A 27,796-nucleotide genomic window follows, 5' to 3' on the forward strand; every position below is an offset into this window, starting at 1 on the left:
TTTCTCTAATTCAAAAAGTAAAGGCAGCGTGGAGTACCCGATAATAACCATAACTGGTTTCTTTCAGTCATAGTTTTCCATCAGGAAACATCTCTCTGGTCTGCAATTTTCAACAATAATAAAACATTTCATTCCTCCAATCGATTCGGATAACGAATTTACCAACAAATCTTTGTCTATCCAATACTACAACGATGCAGCGATTCGTCGACGGTGCCCTTGCAGTCATTAAAGAGTAAGTTCTCAAACCTGTTCTGTCGTACGGTATTCATCGTCTCTTTCTTATCATTGGGGAATTTCTACTCGCTTTCAATTCTTTTCCGTCTCTTCCTTCTTTCTTCCAATCAATTCTAGTAAATTTAATTTTTTTTATACCCCGAAGAAAGATAATTTGGGATTTTGGCAAGTTCCATGTTAATCGAAGAGAGGGATATTTGCCAAGTTATTGTAATTACATATTCTGCATATTCGTCGGAGGTCGAGATGATCTCGGTTGATATCGTACTAAAATGAGTTTTTGTTTCTTCTTCTTTATTTTTTATTTTTTATTAATGATTAAATTTCCCGGTTTTAAACTGTTAGTTTCCGCTCATGGGTTTTGTTAGATTGATATAATATCGTGAACTGTGAGCAGTTACAGGCGTTTAATCATACGAGATACACCTTAGGTTGCTTACTTATCCCATTATCAATAGATGGATCATATGCACCCTAGGGGAACAATTGTTTCGAGGTAACCACAGATTTTGGTATTTTGGTTTGCTCGCATTCAATGTCAGCCTTTTTGTCTCTTTTTGAAGGTGTTCTTCTCTCTGAATTATTTGCTGGTGATACTGGTTACCTTTTATGGATTATTGTGGGTTTGCCTTGTTATCCCTCGTAGGAGCTAAAATTCTTTTCGTTACCTTGATTTGCCTGGGTCTGGTTCTATCAATCAAAAGAACCAACCTTTGTTTAGGAATCCATACTGACATTCATAGAGTTGATCCATGATTATAACGGAAATCCTGTAGGCCAAACAGCATCTCAATTACCAGTTGGCTTCTTACATTTTTGGGTTAAACAAAATTCATAATCCTTTTACACTTAAGGGATTGGGCATTTTTGGGTCAATCTTGGAACTGTCGACATTACTATTATCATAGGTTGGGTAAGCTATATTCTAAATTTTGAAAATAAATCATTGGCTGGTTTCCATCCTTAATTACTTAGAGTCTTGCAAACAAGTTTTTTTCTTTCTAATTCTTCAATACTGTGTGCATCTGAAGTTGTAGTAGAGAAAACAGGCGCTCTTATAATTCCTTTCCCCCAAGTAATTAAATGTATAAGGTTTCCTGTTGAGGTTTGGGGATTGATGGGAAAAAAGAAAAAGAAAAACTGTTTGATCCTGCTAATTGAGTTTTGACATGACCATTTGAAAAATAAATTGTCAAACCAGGTAGAGGCTCTTGTTTGAAGGCATTATGATTGCTGTTTCAACCTAGTCATGGTGGCCATGATTGGTATTACTTGTGAGGTAAGACACTTGCCTCTAGGTAAGGACAAACACAAGAGGGGAAGGAAGGGTGATGATTTAGCCCTAGTTTGGATAAGATCAACTAGAGCCAATTTCCCCAGATCTCAATTTAAAAAGTACGGGTTTTAGGATTTCTGGGCTTGTTGATTGGAGTCCACTAACATATGATGTAGTGGTTTGATGGGGCTATAACTTGGTGGGAATTTAGGTAATGGTATATGGGATGATCCCTAAAGTTAGGGCAGTTATCATAGCTAGTTTAAATTAATGATTGGCTTTATTGTTTGAGGAGAATGAAAATATAGTTGTTTGAGGAAAATGAAAATGAGGAAAATGAAAATATAGAGAAAAAGGTGAAAATATGATTTTGGGAATTTAGAAGATTAGAAGAAGTAGAAGAACTGGGATTGGGGATAATTCAACTTTCTATTGTCAAAGATAATCGAACAGCAGCTTGAATGATGGAAGATATTCTCAGAAGGAAGAAAGGATGGAAGAGAAGCAAATAAATCACATAAGAGGGGCTAAATTGGGGGGTGGGGAGAAGATGATCGAATGATCATGCTATGGCATTATACTCACTGATAGTAGTAATGCAAAACTCAAAATTCAATTTATTATCTGCGTTCTAATGTTAGTCCCTACAACAATTAATGTAGCCTCAATTGGATGAGGCTTATGCAACAAGATTGTACGTTTTCCTTAATGTCAGGCCAAAAAAATAATGGGTTAGTATGATTTCAGTTATGGTGACAATAATTGCTTTATGTTCTTTTATCTTTCTAGACTCTGCTTGTGCGGCAGCAGACCCTTTTTTTTTCTTTCTTTTAGCTCCATTAGTTGGTACTCCATGTAACCATACAATATCTCCTCTGATAGACTGCCTAGCTGGCCTTTGGCTTTGCTCATCCTGCCTTTATGACTCCCCTCCTCATGCCTCTGTGAACTCCCCTTACTTGCCTCTGTGGCTGTTGTCTATTGTGGTCCAACTTTATAACTGTTTCATATATAAAATATTTTCATAAACCTCTGAAGAACATCAATTTAATTTCTTTAACAGGACTAAAACAAGTATTTAGTTATCTAGTATTTTTCTTCACACCCATATATTTTAATTATATATGGAATCATTTTTTAAAATAGTTTTGCTGGTATGCTATTACAATAGCCTGTGCATGAAATGACATGGACAACTCTTCAAAAAATTTAAAACTCCCTTGTATATTTTTCTATAATTTTCTAAACCAAAACTGGTACTTTTCTTTATTCTTAATTTTTATATATAATTATTCTAGTTTTCAAAAATCAAAGTAAAAAATTTGGGGTTGAAAATATTTTGACACTTTGAAGCTGTAGATTGTCCCCCATGGTGTTCAACATATATATATATATATATATATATATATATATATATATATATATATATTATTCTTAGATTTTTATGCAAGATTATAGATTTCTGGAACCAGAAAAATAAGCAAATAGTTAACATTATGGAAAATATTGACACCATGAGTTTGTAGATCAGCTCATGGTGTTCAACATATATTAATTTCAGCACTATTGAACAACTATTGATTATTAAATTTTTTCAAGAAAATAGCTTAGAGAAAGATGGGTGATGGGTACCTCAAATTGAAAGGAAAACAAAAAAAAACTTGAATCTTAGTATTGGGAGCTTGAGTTCAGCGCTATCTCACATTTTCCAGTGTTGTTGTTGACAATAGTCTGTGGAATGAAGATGGAGTAACTGGAAACCCTCCCAGGGTGGTGTTTTGTGGAAACTAGCTAAGAAGTGAAGTCTCACTCAAAATTTCATCTGAGATTTCATTAAATGAGATATATATTTCATATGTTGTTTGTACTTAACAGCTCGGATATGCCGAAATTTCAATATTTTGGTAAATTTCGCAGGAAAATATGTTTAATCTCATTTCATCCCACTCACAATTTGGTGAGGTTGAAATCTTTGAGACTTATGAAAACAAAATCTCGGCAAGATTTCGTACTGTATTCATGACGGCCCAGCATTATGCATCATATGTCATGGCCAGTTTGATTATTATTCTGTAAAATTTTCCCTTAAGCTTGATGGCATACATTTGTTGCATTTCACTTCGTGTACATCTTTCCACTTCATACATCTTACTTTATTTTTTGGGGGAACATCATTTTTATATCACTTTGTTAAATGTAGACCCCAAGTATCACTCACTTTGTGGTAGCTCTTGCTCATCAAACTTTACCACTTCATCACCTATGTGCTTTGACTGAAATTACACCTCATGTGTTCTTGTCTTTAGCTTAACATGAAACTTCTAGATTGCAAAGTTGGTTTCCTTACTTTTGGCTTCACATTAATACCTTCTACTATTTAGTCTGTCAAAACAATATCATCAGTGAATAACATAAACTACCTCATCTTGAGTTTGCCTAGTTAACTAATCCATGACGAGTGCAAACAAATAAAGGCTTAGAGCTAAACTTTGGTGTAACATATAGCTTTTCAGTTTTGACACCTGTCTCCACAGCCTTATAAATATCCTTAATTATGACCATAGTTACTTGAGCTCCTCCTCTTCTGTAGGACATGCCAAATAAGCTCTCTAGGTACTCTCATATGCTTTTTCCAGGTAGATAAAGATCATGTAAAGTACCTTTTTGTAGGCTCTAAAAATTTCCACAAGCCGTCTTAAAAGATAAATGGCTTCTATGATAGATCTCCCTGACCTAAAATCAAATTAGTTCTCTGATATAATAGATCTCTTCTTAAGTGGACTTCAATGATTCTTTTCACATAATTTCATGGTTTGGTTCATTAGTTTTATGCTTCTGTAGTTATTGCAATTCCGGTATCACCTTTATTCTTATAAATAAAAAATAATGTGCTTCTTCTCCATTCCTCAAGCATTCAAGCATTTTATTTGTACTCAAAACATTGTTAAATAGTTTGGTTAGCCAAGCTACCTCTCATACTCCTAAACTCTTCCATATTTCAATTGGTATCTCATTTGGTCTGATGTTTTACCTACCTTTATAGCTTGTGGGGCCTCTTTTTACTTGGTCCCACCAACTTGTTGAAGATGTCCATGATTGTATTGGCTTTAGGATTATTACTCTCTACCTCTACTCCAACCTATTAGTCAAGCTATCTCCATTTAATAGGTTGTAAAATTATTTACCCCACCTCTCCATAAATTTCCTCATTTTGTAATAATAATACCCTACCATCCTTGCACTTAATGCATCTGACATGATCCAAATCTCTACTCTTCCTTTCCCTTATCTTAGCTATCCAATAAAACTCACATTTTCCCTATCCTTTCTAATAAGTTTTGGATGAAGTTTGTAATCTTCCTTTACTCTTCGCTAGTTCTTCTCTTCTTTAGTTCTTAGCAATCGGTTCTTAATCTTCCACTTAAGCTGTCTCTAACTTTTATAGTATGATCTAATTATATGACCTAATTATATGATTAGTCACCTAAAACAATCCTAATACTGATTGTATTAGGCTCTTTTAATCTTCTTTACTTGGTTTAATTACTTATAATTTTACCAACCCAAATGAGCTAATCAAGTCACAGGTTTGTGAATAGATCAAGTTCTTTATGGACTTCCCAGAATGCCAAGGTAAATAGTGGTAGGACTTGACTCCACATCATATCTTCAATCATCGATTTTTAATGCACTCTTGCCTAACTCTTTCACTACCCAAGGTACTCCTTGGTCCAAACCCTATTTGCTTAATAATCCAACCTCTTAGAGTAAACCCATGTTTCTATTCATTAAAACCAACCCAATGGTCCAACCACAACTTAAAATGAATCACGTCTTATAAACTCAAATTACTATACATAAAAGCCCAATAAGCCATATAGAACACTATTCATGTATTATTATACAACTTAACTCATGACCATAATGTATCTTTATCTTAAAACTCCTAAAGTGTTGAAACTAAATAACTAAATGCTATGCATGAAACCTTGCATTTATATATATTAGAGTAAATGACAGTGACATCTCAAAATGGCGTTCATTACTCGTTGACTCCCCATTTTATGTTTCACAAGCACAAACACCTAAGTTGGACTTGCTTTCAACACATCAGTCCACTCCATTAGTAATTTCTATCAAACTAAAGTTGGTTTCAGCGAGTTAAGCTTGTTATTTTGGGGTGTCCCTGCCATTTGAATATTCACATTAAATGTCATTATGAACACTATCATCGAAGTATCTTAGTTTATGCATCTAGATTGTCAATTTTACCATTTTAGCCAAGATACAATTAAAATAGATTAAAGTCATGGAACTACTAATATTAAAGTATTATATCATGAATAGTAAAATGATTAAATAATCAGCGTATGGGGAGTGGATATTACATTCCTCCTCCCTGTGAAGAATTTCGTCCTTGAAATTTTGGAGGAAGTTTGACCCAGATCACCTAATTACTGAATCACACGATCAAGTTGTCAATATAATCTTCAAAACATAACTTCATTTACAGCATTCTAGTTCTCTTCCCCCTTTTTGTGTGTGTGTTTTTTATTTTTCTATTTTCTAGAGAAGTACCTATTCTTTTGAGGGAAAGGACGGAAGATGAGAACCAGTAGGCTTGAGCCCAAGACCTCCTAGTATGGTGAGCTTTTATGCTCCACACTACTACCAATTGTGCTAGGCAATTTTAGTCCCCCTTTTTGTTGCTGCCAGTAACTGATTTATTTTTTGTCTTATTCTCCGGAATTGATTAGTATATATTGGGCTTTTTTTTTCTTTGGTTGTGTCTCCAGGTCTGTGAAGACATTCACCTATGAAGCAGTCAATAATATATTGAGGCTAATAAATGGGGTTTCAGCACTTCTATTGGCCCTATTGCCAGGGAAGTCCACTATTCTTGAAGGCATCCAGGGCTGGGAGCTAAGGCCAACTTTTCGTGGACCTCGACTTCCCCGTTGGATGGAAAAGTAAGTCCTCACGGGTTCTAATATATTTTCCCTCTGTAATTTCATTGTAAATCTGCGAAGGTTTTCTGGCATGGGAAGCTTTAGCCTATAAGCCTATATTCAGGAGGTATTATATCCATGGTATAGTACTGCTTTTGAAACTTTCTCTTACTTTCAGGCTGCAGGCCTTCCATGCTCTACTACAATAGTGTGACTTGTCAAACTGATGTTCCATGAAAATAATAATGGTTTAGTTACCATAACATGTTTAGGAATGTATTAAAAAACTTTGACGACATCCATGAAAAATAAAATTGTGGATTAAGTAAACTGAAAGATAATATATGCTCTACTAAATGTGCTTGTCAAACTGATGTGCCATGAAAATAATAATGGTTTGGTTACCATAACATGTTTAGGTATGTATTAAAAAATAAACAGTGTCCTTCATTGAACATAGAAGGATTAGAAAATCAGAAGGTAAAACTTAAGTTTTTTTTCTGGGTATCCTAATACTCTAGGCAAATTCATAATGATGTTAATAAGAGACAAACTAAATGTGATCTCATGACTTGAAGAAAGTGTAGTGTGTTCAAGTTTTTGCCTTTTTTTCCTTTTTCATCTCTTTGATACTAAGTTGTCTAGAATCTCAAATAAATGCTTTTTGCATAGTACTGCATAAAGAATTGCTGTAATGGAGACTTGTTACCTTGTCAATGTATTTATTTATCAATCTTTCATTTCTGTAAATTGGTATAATTTATAAGATATTCTGTTCCAATCGTGCTTGCTAGAGTTGCATGTTCTACTTGTTTACGTGTCTTCCTTTTCTTGATGGTGATAGTGGTGTATCCTCCTTCAACCAATTCATTCATGAACTTGCTGTTGATTCTGATACTTCCTCAAGTGTGAGTTACTCATCTGGAGAAGATAGTGATGATTTTGATGAAAGCTTATATCCTGATTCTCCTTCGTCACATATTTCACGGGCATCTCGATCAAGCGGTCTCATCAAGTATGATAAACGTCAAACACGGAGGATTAAGTACTTGTTCTCGTGGATCTTCTGGCCTGCAACATTTGTTCTTGGAATGCCATTTCGTCTTTATCGTTGTTCTTGGTTTAAAAGGCTAACGACTCCAAGTACCCCGCGAACCAACCAGCCATTGCCTTCACGGTCGCCTAATAAGTCAAACTCCCTAAGGGAACATGTTCTTCACCGCACTACTGACAGAAGACGTGGAGTTATTGAGGTTTCTGCAATGATTGCTTTTTTGAAATTATATCTTTAATGGTTTTCTATCCTTTCCTCCTGTTACTCCTTCAGTTTTGATTTCTGATATTGGATATAACTATTTTAACCAGGACCTCCAGCTAGGAATGGAGATCTTCATAGAATCCATCTTTGATGTTGTTCACAAGGCAGCCCATTGCCTTCTTTCACCATCAGAATGTTTCAGAATGCTTTATAGATTGTTTTCGTTCCATAGAGGTATCAAGGAAGTTCCTGTGAGCAGTTCAGATGCATCTGTTGCCACAGCTACACTAGGAGAAAATAATCCAACTCCTGCTGAAAGGGAAACCAATTTTCGTCAGGCTATGAATACAGATGCTCGAACATGTCAAGATGTCATAACGGAACTTGGGTATGGGTGAATTGCAATGTTGTTGATTTAGATGAGAGATGTACCTCCTAGTGTATTTTAATTGCTTCTGTTCTAATGAGCTTGATGTTGAAGAACTGCTTTGAAGGATGTAACTGCCACCTCACTTGAAGTGGTATCCTTGTTTCTCAATCACCCTCACAGGATTTTTGCTACCTAGTTTGAAGGTTCTAACTTGAACCTTCTCTTGCAGGTATCCATATGAAGCTATTTGTGTAGTTACTGCTGACGGATATGTTCTTCTTTTGGAAAGAATTCCCAGGTATATACATGTTAGTTTGGTTGGCTTGAGAATTTAGTACTTGGCTGTATAATACTTGCTACGTCTTCTTGCAGGCGTGATGCACGGAAGGCTGTTTATCTGCAACATGGAATAATGGATTCATCCATGGGGTAAGTTACTCCTTCAATACACATTTTCATTTTAAATGCAACACTTTCTTAAGCATTCATGTGAAATGGACTGAATTGTTTTATCCAACAAGGAATATGAACTGCATTTGCTGACATACACCTGACTGACCGCTCAAGGCTATAGATGCAACATTCTTACTAAGATTCTTACTAAGATGTTGGTATCTTTTTCAGTCTATTGACAGGAAGTGGTTTTAACATCTCTTGGATACTTGTAGTTTAGCCTGAGCAATGAAAACAAACTTCGTAGACTTGACGTAGTTCTAGGTTAGGAGACCAACTAGGAGCCAAATTTCAGGAAATGCTATGAATAGGTAGGCTCAGATTGGTCAAAGTTATGGTTAGATGTGTTGGTTATGCTAAGTTAAGGTAGGGAAATCTATCAGTGAAGGTTTCATGAAGTTTTGATGGTGGAAGTGTGGAACGTGACCTGTGTTTGAAGTTTCAGGCTTGCAGCAATTTAGGATTAGGGTTTTGGGTTTGGAAAAGAGAGGAGTGGAAATTCAAGTGTTTGGCTGATTAAAATTAAACCGAACTAAACTTGTTTTGTTAGGTGGGTACGGGAAATAATCAGTGAGATTAGTTGATGTAAGCCTGGGTCTGGCCCAGTCTTCAGGATCTTCTCCAATTAAGGATCAGCAGTATTTAGGATTATTATTATTATTATTATTTTGGGTGGGGGGGGGGGGTTCTTGTTTTAGGTTTTAGATGAATTGGATAGGACTGCAGCTAGTTTGGGTTTTCTAGAGTCTCCGGCAAGGGGAAAATAGGCTTAGAAGCCTGCATTTGGGTTTCCAAGGCTAGGGGAATGAGTTAGGGTTGCTATACAGTCTATTTTGGATCTGCCAAGTCTGTTTATGAAGTACTTTACTTGATGTTTTATTGTTTATCAGCGATTGCAGGTTTCTAGGGTTTACGGATTGACATTGAGGGAGGGTTCTGAAGTTCGGGTTAAGTTTCCTCTTTAAGTCAAGGGTAGAGGGGAAGGGTGCGATAGGGTTCCAAGGGGGATTTGGTTTTTGGTTGAGTGGTTGGAGAGTTGCAGCCTTTTTAGGGGTTTGGGGGTGCTCTAAGTGCTGCAAGGTTTAGGGAAGAAGATGAGAGCTAGGAGATGGGTAGGGCAGGGTATTGAACTTTTACTTGAAGATGGACGTAGATCAGAGCTTGACAAAGAAAACACCTTCCCCTAGGTGCTGCAGGGTTTCAAAGCCCTGAAGCACTAATGCACACTTCCTGGCTGCAACTCCTGATAATTTTATTCATCAAAAACTGATTTGAGTTACAAGCCTAGAGGCAGGACTTAGACTTATAATAAGAAACTGAAACTGAGTGACTTATAATAAGAAACTGAAACTGACTTCTAACTAAGACTCCTATTTGATTAACAATTTGTGAGTCCTCAACTAATTAATTAAAGGAAAATTTTCTGCACTACACCCTAAGTTACCCCATAAAATTCATGCCACCCCTTGAGTTATCCAATTTATCAACCAATACCATTAGGCAATCACAACTAAATGCTGAAGTAAGCAAGTTCAACTTTTCAAAAAGACAAGAATATCCTGGAATGAAAAACCTTACGCTCAACTCATTTCTTTATCTTCCTTTATTATCTATCACTTTTTCCTCTCTCAAAAGTAAATCTTCTACCGTCTTTTCCCTCCAATTGTGAGGCTATATATTACCCGAGTCTGGATCACCTCCCTGTCAAGGGAGAACAATGTGCTACCCTGACGCTTCTCAACCACACAGCAGGGGTGGGACCGGCCTCTAGACATTGACAAAATGGATTAAAGGTGAGACCCCTTAGTGGGTTCCACCCATCGTGTATGGTTGAGAAGCTTCAAGGGAACACATTGTTTCTTCCCGAACGAGGAGGTGATCCGGGCTCATATAACCCACCTTATCTCATTGTAAAGGGAGTTGAATTTAGGAATGAAAATTACTGTTTGGAGGCAAACAATGTTTTGATCTTCTCGGGTGGGCCATGGCAGATTTAGAAGAGTTCTTCAATTTCAGCTATCAATCTTGAAGTTCTAGTAGTTTGCTTCAACTACAGTGCCTCCATAACCTAATCCAAGTGAGTATAGCAACTACAACCCCTCCCCTACCTTGTGACTTCATCAAGAACCCACCTCCATTCTTCCTTCTCCCATTGCAGCCTACAAGATCCCTCCCCAGCCCCCTTTCCACCTTGCGGCAACCATGGAATTCGGTCTAAACATGTGAAATTTAGACCGAAATGGCTGCAAAATCTCAAATGGAAACAAAATTCCCATATTTTGTATCGTTACCAAGCTTTCGACCGAAATTTTGCTGGTTTTTTGACACTCCATCTTGTTTTCCCTTGGTTTTTTTTTGATTTCTATCACATTTTCACCTAATTTTCACAACTCCTTTGCCTTCAAACACCTCTTTTCCTTCTCTTTTGCCTTTGAACACTTCTTTTGCTCGTCTTTTGCCTTCAAACACCTCTTAAGCCACAACAGCTACAAAGGGAACTTGTTTGCAAAAGAATGTGAATCATGAGCCATACCCAACAGTTCCAAACTTCCCCTATTTTAATTTTTGTTTTGTTCATGCCTTAAATGATCTAGTATTGCTTTGAAATTTATGTATGTTTAGTCTCGTACTATGATCTATGATTTTATGTTGTTAATCTTATTTTTTTGATTATTGCTACTATTTTTTTTTTAATTTATTGATTTTAAAAACTATTTTCTAAAATTATTTATTTTGACAAAATATACAATACACATGATATATGGGCTTGAACTTAATGTATATGAGACATCATCACTTGATCTAGTTGGTCATTGTATTTTGTACTTCTTGTTTATTTAACCATTCTATCAAACAATTCATGTATGCTTATGATTCTATGCCTGTATACAATACATTTTGTACTTGTTAGACCCAATTATTTGTTGGTATACTTGAATGATAATTTTTCAGTGTTTTTTTTAGCAAAATACTAATTCCATTGTGTGTATTATGTTTTAAATAGGTAGGAGGCAAGAAATCAGATGAAAGGGAGGTCACATAAGGCTCAAAACCTAGGGTCAAAATTTCAAAAAAAGTTCCAACTGAAATTTTGGTTTTTGCCTGGGTCAAAACTTAGGTTTCAACTGAAATTTTCACCCTGGTGACAACAAGAAAATCCTTCCCCAGCCTTGCGCGGCATCATCCCCTACCCTCCCGTTGTCTTCTCTTCTTGCGGCAGCCCCTCCACCCCTTATTCTCTTTCTTCTTTATTTCTTTCCCTACTTCGAAACCTGCGGCAGATCTGAAAACAGAAAAAAGAAAAGAAAAAGTAAGAAAAGTGAGAAGAAAGAAAAGAAAAGAAAAGAAAGAAGAGAGGAAAGAAATATCAAGAAAAATTGCCCAGTAAATCTCCCAAACTTTTCCCATACTACCCATTTAGTTTTGTCAAACCAAATCTTATCCAAGCCTTTCCAAGTTCCCAATAACTTGTCCAAAACCTTTTCCCTTCATTAGAGATAGTTCCATAAGCCTTCCTCTACTATTTGTTTCAACCCTTGGGTGATTTCGTTATTGCATGATCATCCCTAAACCCTCCCATACCCAACCGCAACTTTCTAGGAGTCTTTAACACATCCTATATTTTGTTGTTGCAACCCAAATTGATTTTGGGTGTCTTAAAATCATCCCAAATCCATCCAAGACGTTCCCATAAGGAATCCATCGATTCCATAATCCACCCAAACATACCCAAACCATCCCATAAACAAGCACAACCTTTTTATTAAGCCCCAATTTGTTCTGGTTCTAGTTGAAGAGAATCTTGGAAGAGTAACTCAGGTTACATCATCCAGCCTTTTGGGTAATTAGTTTCTTTTGACTGGAATTTGGCCCTTGAATTTTTTTGAAAATGATCTTATAACATTACCATACGGGAATCATTTTGCACACATAAATTAAGGATTGACTGATTAAATGCACTTGGCAAAACCACTTGACACCGAAGCTAGGAATGTGGAAGGTTGGCTCGACTGGGAGATAAACTGGTTAGCTGGTACGCTTTCAAGAGATTCTGATCTCAATTAACTAAATAGGAAGTAATTGATCCAAATTTGGGCCTGTTTCAATTGTTGGGCTGGCCTGGGCACTAAAGGGTACGTGGACGAGGCTAAAGAATGGAGGGGAGTCTAGGTTTTGGTTGTTAAGAAGGCGAGAAAAAGAATGGCTAGGGTTCTGTTGCTTCAAAAACTTGGATGATGAACACACCTTAAACAGATTTGAGTGATGTTGAAGATCCTTTAAACCAGAAATTAAATGTAGTACACCAATAGAAGGCTTCAAAAGGACCACCTGGGCTTCCCCCTGCCAGGTGTCAATTGAATCAAATATTGATCCCACCAGTCTTAATCAGACACGAGACAAAATCTTTAATAGAGAATAGAAGAGTACCAAAACCTTTTCTGTTAATCAAAGTTGTATTCAATGCTTGCTTCCTCATTACATTTTATAAAAGGGTGTAAAAATAGACTCCTAAATTAAACAGGACGCCCTAGCCCAATCTTTAATCTATTAGGTAACAAAAATCAAATGACTGAAATCTAAAATAGACTCAAAATAAAGTCCTAAGCCAGCCGCACTAAACTCCTGAAATAAAACTAAAATTAGTCAAATTGGACCATTGGTTGAACTAGTTTAATTTATGAACAACAAGCAGCCTTGTATCAATTAAGTGGGGGTCTGCTACATGGATTCTTGCATTCTAATTGCTCTGTTTGAGGCCATACTAGATATAAGGCCTAAGCTATGCATATCATTTCTCACCATTTCTCTTAAAATTATCTTAGGTTTGCCCCAAGTTCTCCTAATTCCGTAATTCTGAATTACATTGCTTCAACTTAAAGGGACATTTAAAGGCTTCCGTTGAATGTGGCCAAGTCACCTCAATTGACTTTCTTGTCGCTTATAATTTATGGGTGTTACTCACAGATTAGCTCTAATGTGATCATTCCTTATCTTATCCTTCCTAGTTTTGTCACTCATCTATCTTACCTTTCTCATTTTTGCTACAGTGAGTTTATTCATATGATGGTTCTTAACTAGTTCAATTTAGGAACCAAAACATCAAAAACATGGAGAAGTTTAGGGATATCACCAAATTGGGCTTCTTTTCATAGGAACAAGTCTAAGGTTGGGTTCTATGCATTTTGGGCTTTGAACCCAAAGGTTTTAACTTTAATAAGTCGCTTTTAACAGTTCTAAGGGAAAATGAGGTTGTATATGGGATTAGTTGGCTTATTTCTCATACGTAATTTGCTTTTCTGTTTCAAGAAGCAGTTTTTGCTGGTTTGAACCAGTATTCAATTAAAGGTATTTTACAATATTTCCTCTTTGGATTAGGAAGTATTCATTTTTCAAATTTTTTTTATCGAGTATTTGGTGGGGCTGGATTAGAATTTTGTTTTGAGTCTATTTCAGTTTCTTAGTTGGTTTAAGTCACCTAATAAGCTAGGGATTGGGTTAGGCCTTTCATAAAAGGTTGTAAGAGGAGTTTAAGTCATAAGTCTGTTATTAATGAAAAGTTTTTACCTGCTCCTCTCTTCGTCTCCACTGAAGTGATGTCTTTGTTTGGTCAAGACTTGCGTGATCGGTGGTTGATTCAGTCAACAGGTTGCAGTGTGAAGCCCAGCTGGTGTGTTGGCAGGGTTGATGTTGGTCCAGTCAACTCCTTGACAGTGTGAAGCCCAACCAGTTTTAGTTAGAGCTTTCTTTCAGTTTTTGAAGATCTCCTTCAAGAGTTAAAATCAAGAATTACTATTTGTTCAGGAATTGCTACTGAGGAAACCTGGAGGGTTAACCCTTGTTTAAATCAATTACCCAATCAATCCCAAACCTAAACAATCTTCATCTAATCATTAAAACAACCCACCCTACTTTCTGCAAACATCTCCAACTCAGCACTGACTCAACTAACCGACCCAACAAAGGAATCCACTCATCCATGGGAAACATTTCTAAGGCCCAAATTTACCAACTGGGTTTAGATCACACACTAAACTTAGACCTTCAGGTGGAAGAAGGAAACAGCAGCTTAAAAGGTTAATTTGGAAGTTAAAATAGACTCAAAAGGAAAGGATCTATAATTTCCTATTTCAGGCACACTGAAAGACTTATGTGATTTACTTTGTTAAAACAACTAGGAATAAACTAAGAAGCTGCTTTTTTACTCTTCCTAATCACCCATATTCTAGGCCCATAGAGGTGGTCTACCCATAGAGGTTGTCTATCTTATAAAACCATGGATCAAAGGCCTAGAACATTATGACCCAACCCTAGATTTTTTCCCAAGAAAAGAAGCCCAATTTGGTAATGAATCTAAATGACCTAATCTTGCTGCAGAATTTGGTTAGCTGCGCAGGGCTCAACCTAACATCAAGAAACTTTCACTGATAGGTTCTGGATCCTAGCCTCGTATAGCCAACACATCAAACTCAAACTCTAATGCTAAGCCTAATGTAGACCTAAAACCCAATTTCACCTATTCGGACTGCCTGTTCAGAACCTGGTTAATTGGCTTCTATTTGATGTCCTATCAATCCAGGACTACATCACTGAGTATAAAACTAAAACATCGATCCTTTGCGCGACCTATTGCCCATATTTGGACCCATAAAACTGGCATATTACGTAGAAAATCCATTGGGCATAGGACCTGACCCTGGACTTATTCCTATTAAAATAAGCTTATTTTGGTAATGTTACTGGATCCAGTCTAAGTGCACAATTAATTAAGTTATAAATAGCCAAGGCACTGGTGTCCGAACTTATATACGTAGAATTTCGATGTCCGAAGTAAAAGAAGCTTTAAGGAGGATGAAACTCGGCAAGACACAAGGTCCTGATGAAATCCCAATTGAAGTATGGAAGAGCTTAGGAACCCATGGACTAGTTTGGTTGACTAAGTTGTTTAATAAGATTATGAGCACAGGGAAAATGCCAGATGATTGGAGGAGAAGTGTTGTGGTTCCAATTTACAAAAATAAAGGAGATATTCAAAGTTGTAATAACTATAGAGGCATTAAATTGATGAGCCATACGATGAAATTATGGGAGAGAATAATTGAAACCCGGTTGAGACACTTAACTACAGTTTCGGAGAACCAATTTGGGTTTATGCCGGGAAGATCTACAACGAAGGCTATTTACTTAATTAGGAGACTTATGGAAAGGTATAGAGAATGTAGGAAAGACCTTCATATGGTATTTATTGACTTAGAAAAAGCTTATGATAGAGTCCCTAGAGCGTTAATTTGGCAAGTACTAGAGAAAAGAAGTGTTGCAAGTAAATATGTAGATATAGTTAAGGATATGTATGATGGTTCGGTGACTAGTGTTAGAACAGTGGGGGGACAAAGTAATGAATTCCCGATAACAGTTGGGCTACATCAAGGGTCAACTTTAAGCCCATATCTATTTGCACTGGTAATGGATGAATTAACCAAAGACATTCAAGATGAGGTCCCCTGGTGTATGTTTTTGAGGATGATATTGTGTTGATTGATGAGACCCAAGTGGGGATTAATACCAAATTAGAATCATGGAGAGTAGCTTTGGAATCAAAAGGCTTTAAACTTAGTAGATCGAAGACAGAATATCTAGTTTGTAACTTTAGTCATGATCGAGCAGATGATGAAGTGGTGATACTTGACGATAAAGAGATTCCTCAGAGTGATTGTTTTAGGTACCTAGGTTCAATCATAAGTAAAAGAGGTGATTTAGAAGATGAGGTTTCCCAAAGAATTAAAATAGGGTGGATGAAGTGGAGAGGTGCATCCGGGGTCTTATGTGATCGGCGTATTCCATTAAAGCTTAAAGGAAAATTTTATAGGACCGTTGTCCGACAAGCTATGATGTACGGTGCAGAGTGTTGGGCTGTTAAAAAGAATCATATAGATAAACTCAGTGTAGCAGAAATGAGGATGCTAAGATGGATGAGTGGCAAAACTAGGATGGATAAGATAAGAAACGATCATATTAGAGTTGGTCTGGGAGTTGCTCCCATAAGTGATAAGCTTAGAGAAAGTTGTTTGAGGTGGCACGGCCACGTTCAACGGAGACCTATAAATGCTCATGTTCGGAGAAATGATATAATCCATATTGAAGGAACTAGAAGAGCTAGGGGTAGACCTAAGATAACCTTAGGAGAAGTGGTGAGAAAGGATATGTATAGCTTAGGCCTTGTTTCTAGCATGGCCTTGAACAGAACCGATTGGAGGGCAAGAATCCATGTAGCCGACCCCATTTAGTTGGGAAAAGGCTTATTGTTGTTGTTGTATAAATAGCCAACACAAGAATTTAACATTGGACCTGAAGAACATCTTACCGGTGTGATTCATGGCATGTAAACTAGTGAATCCTTTTAAATTTTAATTAACTGATTATATTCACAATTTGACTTTTAAGTTTTGGAGGAAAGTTCGGTTCTAAACTACTGGCTCCTGAACTGATTGTCATTTTGATATAAAGCTGATGATAAAGCTCTAGCTAGAGGCAAGACTTTATTTGCAGTCTAACTTTTAACGAAGAACTTGTTGCACTCCTGGTTCGTAATCATGCAAGCTTCATTTAAGGATCATTTTACACGAAATCAATCATGAAGACAAAGACCTTGAACATATCATCCCTCATTTGGTATTCAATAATGCATAAGTACTGCCCACCAAGGTAATAACTGACTAATTATAGTTAGACATTTGGCTCATGAAATAGGGTGGCGATTAACTGGTCTAAGGTTTAATGAACTATTTCCTTTAATAAGCAGCAGCTATTAATGGGGATAATTACAGATTAAGAAACCTACAGATCAGCTGTAAATGTTTTGTGACCTGATAGATTTTTCTTGTTTACCAAACTGAAATATACATACATGGATCCTTCCATAATTTCATGGAATCTAGTGACAAATCTAAACTTAAAGTATATAGTTTTGTTAAATTAGTTTTCTTGCATTGCACTTCTGTGTATAAAATATTCAAATAATGCTTTTGCATGTGATGCTGTTACACCTTATTATAAGTCTCATTTAAGTCTTCTGTTCCTGTTTTATTGTTTTTTTTTTCCCAGAAAAAAAGAGATTCACCATTAGAGGAAAACTGCTGATAAGTTTAGGGAGATCTTTGGAGATATTAGAGTTTTCGAAAGAGAGACCTCTTTTATAGGGGGTTCTGAGTTTATTTCGGAGTTATTAAAAGTCTCCAGCTTCAACATATCTTCTAATGGAGACCTGAATATTGTTTCACTACTTCAGGCTCAGTCATTAATTTTGCATCTGACTTTGGGGTTCTGTGATTTGAAATTTAGGGAAAGGCTATGCCTAATACAGTTGATCTATCCCCATGGGGAGCACAATCTGCAGAGTCCAGATCCAGATCATGCTTCAATTATAACTTGAGTATAAAACAACTAAAAAAATATATTTTTTTAGGGCTATTAAGGCTACATGATTGATGAAGTAAATTTTTGACAAATGAGGGCGTCCAGACCTTCAGCCTAACAAGTACACCCGAGGCATGAAAACCATAGAAGCTATGAGGCAGGCCTCAGTGGGAAGGCTAAGGGGAGTTGAACATAGGATGCATGTTGGTTTAGTTATGCTTCTTTTTTAAATGAGCTACATCCCCACAGGTTTGATTGATAACACTGCGTGAACATGAAAATAGTAGATGAATGACCCAGATCCTCCCATGTGAAGGGCTACCTGTCAATATAGGTGGTACTGCATGGCAAGGATGCTTGAACGCATGCATGTAATTCTTGCTTTGTGGCTCTAGTTCTTGGTTCTATGTATGATAACTGACCTTCATCCACTGTTTATAATTTCACATCCAGATGGGTGTCCAATGGAGTTGTTGGCTCTCCTGCATTTGCAGCCTTTGATCAAGGTTAGCCTTTCTCCTTTTTTGTATCCCTTCTGTTTTCAGTCACTCATAATTTTCAAGATGCTTTGCCATGAAAATCATTTGTGTAGGTTATGATGTATTTCCCACAAATGCTTTTCAATCACTAATAATTTTCAGGATGCTTTGCCATGAAGATCGGTATGTTTAAGCAGTAGTGAACTGATTGACATCTCATTTTTGTAGGTTATGATGTATTCTTGGGGAACTTTCGCGGTTTGGTTTCTAGGGAACATGTTAACAAGAACATCTCTTCCCGACAGTAAGTTTCTGTAAGCAGTCTGTTTGGTTGCTTTGAATATTGTTCTCAGGGAGATATTCCACTTTTTCCATATTACTATGTAGGACACTAGGATGGAATCTCTTTAAGAAGTTCTTAGTTTTGCCACATGGTAGTTTAAGTTGGATTAAAAAAAGAAAATTGTGGACAAATATGGAGGTAGACCCCAAGTTCCTGTGCTGGCATGTTAAGTTTCAGCCAATGAAAGGTTGGCTGTTGTGATGCAAGCATGTCCCAAATTTTAGTTGAAACATTGAAAAACCGATATTATGGTCGAAATGATTGAAATCTTGTGGAAATTTGGGATTTTTTCCTGCAAGTTTTGACAGCAAGTTTCAACAGATTTTTTGGGGTATTTTGGGTTGGGACTCTGCATATTAGCTAGTTAAAGCATAAAGAACACATTGGCACATATATTTTGCTTTAAAAAAAAAAAATCAATGTAGATGTCTTTCAAAGTCATAGTACCAATAGAGAGGGTTCTGAAAAATATAGTATAAATCATATATATAACTTTCATTATATAACTTAAAATGCAGCTCGCAGAGTTTTGACTGAAAGAAAGGTGGAAACCCACCATTTTGATTGAAATTTTCCCTTGGATTTCGACACTTCTTAGGTGGATTTAGGTGTTTTAAGACATTTCTTAAAGTTGTATATTGAAAGTTATGTTTATAGTTGTTGAAAACATGGACTGAGGTTTTCTAACTAGAATAGGATTATGTTTCCTAATAAGTTTAGAGTTTTATTTCTATTTGTTTTTGTATTTCCTTTTCCTACTTAGTATAGGGCTTAATTAGGTTGTAACTATAAATACCCTATTGGGGTCTTGTGAATAATATACTTTTGAGGAGCAATTCTTCACATCACAACATGGTATCAGAGCCTAATTTTGATTAGGGAAGAAAGGAAGAAAGAGAGAACTAGAGGCTGACCTTGATTTCTCCTTTACTCTCTGCTTTGATTCTTTCTTTTGGCGTTTCTGCTCATCTTGAATCGTCGCCACAGCAGCTTCAAGAAGTTCAAGAATTGACTTCTCTTCTCTCCTGAAACAAACGTGGCTGTTCAATTCGGTCAAAGAGGACAATTTCTGCAAATTTTGCGCTCAATCCTGCGACTTTTGATGATTTAGGGCTTTCGGAATCTGATTTTGATATCCGGAATCGAACTCTCATCTCTCTTTACTTCTCCAGCTACTCTGTTTCAGTCGATCTTGACGAATCTTGGCTACTATCAGCTGGCTGTAGCGATTCCCTCTCTCTTTATTTGGCTTTTATCTCCTTTTTTTCTCTTCTACAGAGGTTTTGAACCTCTGCTGGTCTACTGCTTCTGTTGCTTTCCGAGAGTGGAAGATATTATTTTGGTTTCTCAGATCCAAAACTGCTAGGTTTGTATTTTCCCGGTTTTGATTCCTGGTGTTTTGGATTGTAGGGTCTCTCCTCTGTTCTTCCAAGAGCGTTGCCTTTTTTCTCAGTTTCGTTTTCCTTTATACATTTGCTGAATTATTCCTTCGATTCACAGGGGCAACTTTTGCAAATTTGAATAGTTCAAGGTACTGTTTCGTAATTTTGAAAATATTTCAGGGATTTTTTTTCGTAATTCTGAAAAAGTTTAGGGACTTTTCTGCAATTTCAGGTACTTTTCTGCAATTTTTAACAATTTTAGGGGCTTTTTCGTAATTTTGAAAAAGTTCAGGGGCTATTTGTAAATTTGAATGAATTCTCCTTGCGATGATGCCTGATCCCATATCTCCTTTATCTGGTACATCTGAAGAGTCTCCCATGTCTTGCATTCATAGGGATCGTGAGTTTTCTCCGCTTTAGATAACCACTGTGAAACTTAATGGGACATTATCTTAGATGGTCTTTTTCAGTTTCCCTCGCCGTTGGTGCTCATGGTCTTACTGGCCATCTTGATGGGACTTCTACAAAACCTTACACACATGGTCTGCAACTTTCCAAGTGGTATACAGATGAATGCTTGGTCATGGGTTTTCTCATCAACTCCATTGAATCTAGCATAGCAGAGAGTTATCTCTTCCTTTCTAATGTGACAACTATTTGGAAAGTTACTAAAGATACATACTCTAGAGTTGGCAATGATGCACAGTGCTTTGAAATTAGACGGAAAATCAATCAGTTACAACAGAAGGACCTTACTCTTTCTCAATACTATAACACTCTTCGGGGATATTACTAGACTTTAGATTTCTACGGGAAGTTTACACAGAAGAATGCTGAAGATGCTATTGCCTATCAACAATGGAAAGATAAACAAAGAGTTTATGATTTTTTGGCAGGATTGAATATAGAATTTGATCAAATTCGCGCACAAATCCTTTCTAGAGAGCCTTTGCCTTCTTTGGATCAAGCCTGTGCTATGGTAGATACAAAGGACAATCGAAGGACAGCTATGGTACACACTCAGACATCTGATAGATCTGCATTAGTGGCTGGTTATGGCAATAATATATCTAGTTTTTGTGATTTTCGCCCTTCAGTAAAGTGCAAGTATTGTGGAAAAGAGCGTCATACAAAGGACAAGTGTTGGAAGTTATATGGATGTCCAACAAATTCCCGTGGAGAAGGTAGGAATGGAATCAAGGGCAGCAATCAAGCATTTGCAAATCTAGCCAGTTCTGACACCATGAGTACTCCAACACCTCTTTCCTTATATGAGCTCCAGCACCTTCGCAGGTTGATGTCCAGACTTGACTCATCTTCTCCAGTACCGACTTTTAGTGCGAGGATAGCCTCTGTCATTGTTCCATCTGTTGATCCACAATTCCCCACAAGTATTTTTGATTGTCACAATTTCAATTTGACTTATCCCTCTTGGGTAATCAACTCTGGGGCAACCGACCATATGACAAGCTCATCTACTTTGTTTCATACTTACTCATTTGTCCCTTTTGCTCAGGATGTTCGAATGGCTGATGGGTCTCTCTCCCCTATCTCTAGGAAAGGATCTATTATTTGTTTACCTTCTCTTACCTTATCTAATGTCTTGCATGTCCCTCAGTTTTCGGCTAATCTTTTATCTATTAGTAGCTTTACTCGTGATATGAACTGCAAAATAACTTTCTTTCCTTCTCATTGTGTGTTTCAAGACCTGGAAATGGGGCTTACAATTGGCAGTGGTAGACAGAAAGGGGGGCTCTACTTAATGGATGGGTCCCCATCAGCTCTTTCTACGGTCTCTAGTTCCACATCTTCTGCACTTTTTATCTTATTGCAGTGGCATAGTCGTCTTGGCCACGTTCCTTTACCTATTTTGTCCAAGTTATTTCCTGATCTTATTAAAAGGTGTAATTTGAATGATTTTTATTGTGAAACATGTATTTTGGCTAAACAGACCAGGCATGTTTACTCTATTTCAGATAATCGTAGTAAAATCCCTTTTTTCAGTCATTCAGTCTAATGTGTGGGGTCCTTCTCGGACTGTGTCTGTATCTGGTCATAGATGGTTTGTTACCTTTATTGACTGTTGTACTAGGACCACATAGGTTTACTTCACAAAAAAATGATGTTTTCTCGTGCTTTCAAAATTTTCATAATATGATTAGGACTCAGTTTGGGGCGACAGTCAAAATCCTTCGTACGGATAACGGAACTGAGTACTTGGGTGGCACATTCCCTTCCTACTTAGCAAACCATGGCATCATACACCAAACTCGTTGTATCAACACTCCACCTCAAAATGGGGTTTCTAAATGCAAGAATAGACATCTACTTGAGGTAGCACGTTCCCTCATGTTTACTATGCATTTGCCTCTTCGGTTTTGGGGTGACGCCGTTCTTACTGTGGCATATCTAATTAACCGAATGCCTTTTCGAGTCTTAGACCAACGCTGTCCCTTTGAGGTTCTTTTAGGGACAGCAGCCTTTACAGTCTCACCTGAGGTTTTTGGATGTGTTGCCTTTGTCTAGAACCACCATGTTCATGGAAAGTTAGATCCTCGTGAGTGAAAATGCATTTTCTTGGGTTATCCTCCTACACAGAAGGGGTATAAGTGTTATCATCATAGTTCTCGTCGTTTTTTCGTCTCTATCGATGTTATGTTCCAGGAACAAGTTCCTTATTTTCCCCCTACACCTCTTCAGGGGGAGAATTTTAGTGAAGAGGTTCCAGTGTTGATTCCTCCTTTTGATATTTCTCCTGAGATTCTTGCCGATGATCCTCCTTTGGAAGATGGAATGACCGGACAGGAACAACTGGTAGATGATATACAGGGGGAGACTAGACCTCCGAAGACCTATCAAAGAAAGCTACGAGTGACCCCTTCTGAACCAATCTAATTAAAAGCTTTAGTTCGTGGCCCTGAACAATCCGTTCCTCCAGGTGAGTCTGTCTTTGACCCTTCTTCTAATCCTAAATTGGAATTACCAATTGCATTAAGAAAGCAGCCTCGAACTTGTACCAAACATCCTATTTCCAATTATGTTTCATATCAGTCACTATCTCCAGAATTTCAAAGTTTTATTTCTTCTTTGTCCTCTACTTCTATTCCTAACACTTGGCAGGAGGCATTATCTCACTCAAACTGGAAAGAAGCTATGGATGAAGAAATGCAAGCTCTGGAAAAAAAAAAAAAAAAAAAAAAAAAAAAAAAAGTGGGACCTGGTGACTTTGCCCATAGGAAAGCAGACTGTTGGGTGCAAATGGGTATTTGTGATCAAGCACAAGGTAGATGGAACTGTTGAAAGGTACAATGCAAGATTGGTGGCCAAAAGGTCTCACTCAGACTTATGGTGTTGACTACCAGGAAACATATGCCCCTGTTGCCAAGATGAACACAGTTCGTACTATTATTTCATGTGCAATTAATAAAGGGTGGAGTTTACAACAATTAGATGTGAAGAATGTTTTTTTGCATGGAGAACTCAAAGAAGAGGTATATATGGATATACCACCTAGGTATTCTACTACAGAGACTTATAGGAAAGTGTGCAAGTTAAAGATGGCTTTATATAGGTTGAAGCAATCTCCAAGAGCGTGGTTTGGAAGGTTCCATAAGGCAATGATATCTAAATGGCTATAAGCGAGCAATGCCAGACCACACTTTGTTCATTAAAAGAGATGGTTCCCACACTACTATACTTTTAGTATATGTGGATGATATTGTGATCACAGGCAGTAGTGAGGATGAGATTTCAACATTGAAGACTTTTTTGGGAACTGAATTTGAGATCAAAGACATGGGAAACTCAGATATTTCCTAGGTTTAGAGTTGGCATATTCTACTAGTGGTGTATCTCTATCCCAAAGGAAGTATACATTTGATCTTCTTGAGGAAACTGGGATGCTAGGATGTAAGCCTGCTGAAACTCCTATTGAGCCAAACCTACACTTGAAGGCAAAGGAAGGAGAACCAGTTGACAAAATAAGGTATAAAAAATTAGTGGGAAAGTTGATTTATTTATCTCACACTAGACCTGACATCACATTTGCAGTTAGTCTTATTAGCCAGTATATGCATGATCCCTATTCCTCACACTTGGATGTAGTATATCGGATCTTGAGATACTTAAAGACTACTCCAGCAAAAGGAATCTTAATTTTAGCTCATGGACATTTGAAGATTGAGACATATACAGATGCAGACTGGGCAGGATGTCTAGATGATAAGAGGTCTACCTCTGGGTATTGTGTGTATGTGGGAGGTAACCTTGTGACTTGGAGAAGCAAGAAACAGGCTGTGGTTGCGCAGTCTAGTGCCGAGGCCGAGTTTAGGGCGATTGCTCAAGGAATTTGTGAGGTACTATGGCTTAAAGGGCTGCTTCAAGAGATTGGTACAGATTTGGAGATTCCTATACAGTTATATTCAGACAGTAAGTCAGCAATCAGTATAGCTCATAACCCAGTACAACATGATAGGACTAAGCATGTGGAGATTGATAAACATTTCATCAAAGAGAAGGTTGAGGCTAGGTTGATCCATATCACCTTTGTTACTTCAAACGAGTAATGGGCTGATGTGCTCACAAAGAGTTTGAGCGCGAAAATATTCAATTACATTATGAGCAAGTTAGGCATGATAAATATCTATGCTCAAACTTGAGGGGGAGTGTTGAAAACATGGATTGAGGTTTTTTAACTAGAATAGGATTATGTTTCCTAATAAGTCTAGAGTTTTATTTCTATTTGTTTTATATATCCTCTTCCTACTTAGTATAGGGCTTAACTAGGTTGTAACTATAAATACCCTATTGGGGTCTTTTGAATATTATACTTTTGAGGAGCAATTCTTCACATTACAACAATAGTTTATACTGTATTTGTCGAAAGCCTCTCTATGTATACTATGACTTTGAATGACATATCTACATTGATTTTTTAGCAAAATGCATGTGCCAATGTGTTCTTTATGCTTTAATTAGCTTTTATGTAGAGTTTCACTCCAAAATACCCCCCCCAAAGCCTCCGAAACTTGCAGGAGAAAGTCCCAAGTTTTAATGAAATTTCGACCATTTTGACCCGGTTCACCCAAGTTTCAACCCTTTTCGGTTGGAACCTGGTTTTCGATCAGTTTCGACTAAAATTTCGACCATTTCGGTTGAAACTGTGGATTTCATATCAGTCCCCCTACATTTCATTTTTGTTTCTTCCAAAATCAAAATTTCGGAATTTTACACATGCACATTTCATCCAAATTTTGAACTATAGATGCAAGGACTCACATGGGAGGGTACGCCATTGCTTTAGGTTATATGGTTGAAGGAGTCTGAAACTTGACCCAAAGCCTATTCCAGCTGTTGGTACTGTATGCCATTGAAGCGAGGCTGCATTTGATTGTCCATCCAGTAGTTTCTTCTTCTCTCCTAGTCCATTCACTAGCCAATGGTGATAACTGCTGCCTCATCCTTTTGGTTTCAATCCTATCTGGATGGCAAATATTGGCGGCCCTATTGGCAATAGCTCAGAAAAGTATCTAAGAGGGTGAAATTTAGATATTTGCATCTTTTCAAGTCAACGAACCGTGGCAAGCATGTTTTGAAACAGTTGATGAGTCCTTATGGAGATTCCATCCTAGATAGCCAACTGGTTATGCCCTTTTCTTGGCATTTGGCAGATTGTGTTATGGAGGGAGAGGTTATTTGGTGATTCATGTAAACTGTTCCGTTTTCCTGTTTTTTCCTTTTCCCAACACACTTATGATATGAAATGTCTACTAATGAGTTGTTCATCTTTCAGGTACTGGAAGTATTCTATCAATGAGCATGGTACACAGGATATACCTGCTATGATAGAGAAAATCCATCAAGTTAAAACCTCCGAATTGAAGAGCAGCCATCCTGATGTTGAAGAGGAAATCAATGATGATCAGCCTTACAAACTTGCTGCAGTCTGCCACAGCTTGGGTGGAGCAGCAATATTGATGTATGTCATAACACGTCAGATTGAGAAGAAGCCTCACAGACTGTCGAGGTTGATCCTACTATCACCTGCTGGGTTCCATGATGATTCTAACCTTGTATTTACTATAGCAGAATATCTCTTTCTTATGTTGGCCCCAATCCTTGCTCCGCTCTTGCCTGGGATGTACATACCAACCAGATTTTTCCGGATGCTGCTAAACAAGTTGGCAAGGGACTTCCACAACTACCCTGCCTTGGGAGGGTTAGTTCAGACCCTTATGAGTTACGGTGTGGGTGGCGATAGCTCAAACTGGGTTGGGGTACTAGGTTTACCACACTACAACATGAATGATATGCCTGGAGTTTCTTTTTGTGTTGCTCTACACCTTGCACAGATGAAGCGTAGAGGAAAGTTTATAATGTATGATTATGGGAATGCAGCTGCCAACATGGAAGCTTATGGATCACCTGAGCCCTTGGACTTGGGTGAATACTACGGGCTAATTGACATTCCTGTCGATCTGGTTGCTGGGAGAAGGGATAAGGTGATACGTCCATCCATGGTCCGGAAACATTACAAGTTGATGAAGGATTCAGGTGTTGATGTGTTCTTCAATGAATTTGAATATGCTCACCTGGATTTCACATTTTCCCACCATGAAGAACTTTTGGCTTATGTTATGTCTCGCTTGTTGCTTGTTGTACCTCCACCGAAGCAACAGTTTGGTCAGAAGGCAATGAGATTGAAGAGGAAAGATGGTTCTGGGTCAACTAGCAATAATACCTTACGATCCTCTTCCTCCTCATCCTCCACATCAACATCATGATAGGAGAGAATGTGTAAATGTGGAAGCTTTTGGAATTGAGCTGCGGGTGTGTCTTCTTTGGTTTTTTTAAGAAGTGACATGCTTGCATATTATTTTCGTATTTACTGCTGTTGTATATGATTGGATAGATGTATCTAATTCCACTGTAGTCGGTCTGAGGTTTGCTGTATGTGACCATCAAATCATCAAATTCCTTAACTGTAGAAAGAATCATACCATTGGACAGTAAGGTATATCCTACGGATCAGTAAATTTGTATCTTGTAAGAGAAGTAGGTTCAGTGTTGAATGTTAGCTGTATTTGAACTTGGTTTATACTGTGAATGAATATTAGTCTTTGTGAAACCCATGTTGAGACTTCCTGGTGCATCATCTTTCATCGCTTCATTATTACTCTCTTCATTAAGTTATGATCATCAGCCTCTTTGTTCCAAAATATGAAGACCAGTTGATTTACTTTACAGCAGATCAATGACAAAGGCAGGAAACCTCTTGTGAAACATTTTCTTTTCTAATGGGAAGGACTAGAAACAGATTGATAAGTAGACATCACTGCTCTCCACAAAGAAGAGGGGCTTTAATAGACCGAGCTGGAGCAAAAGCATGAGACAGTCATGGTAACTCTCCTGACCACCTTACCATTTACCTAAGACTAGGTGACCGGAAATTTTAACCACTCTAACTTCAGTCCAAAGAGACCAGGGCGTGCCGGTTATGGACACTTAACTCTTGCTGCTCATAATGAACCCAACTATGCAAATCATGGATCAGAATATATTGTTACCCATCTTGAACTCCTCAAAGAGTCACACCTTAGCTTAAAGGATTAATTCCCATGCAACTTGAAAAAGAAGCTG

General features: G+C 37.5%; 1 protein-coding gene across 1 annotated transcript; it reads left to right on the plus strand.

Annotated features, from left to right (window-relative positions):
* Nucleotides 1-27,796, plus strand: LOC149029107 (uncharacterized). Its single transcript, XM_089140404.1, has 9 exons — nucleotides 1-235; nucleotides 6,310-6,483; nucleotides 7,307-7,715; nucleotides 7,828-8,108; nucleotides 8,320-8,388; nucleotides 8,463-8,519; nucleotides 18,408-18,460; nucleotides 18,662-18,737; nucleotides 25,950-27,796. Exons 1-9 carry the CDS (start codon nucleotides 195-197, stop codon nucleotides 26,938-26,940), a joined length of 2,151 nt encoding a protein of 716 aa, XP_088996530.1. The 5' UTR covers nucleotides 1-194; the 3' UTR covers nucleotides 26,941-27,796.

The sequence above is a fragment of the Hakea prostrata genome, chromosome 1, assembly GCF_041222555.1.
Source record: "Hakea prostrata isolate BN-2017 chromosome 1, UWA_Hpros_2, whole genome shotgun sequence".
Lineage (NCBI taxonomy): Eukaryota > Viridiplantae > Streptophyta > Magnoliopsida > Proteales > Proteaceae > Hakea > Hakea prostrata.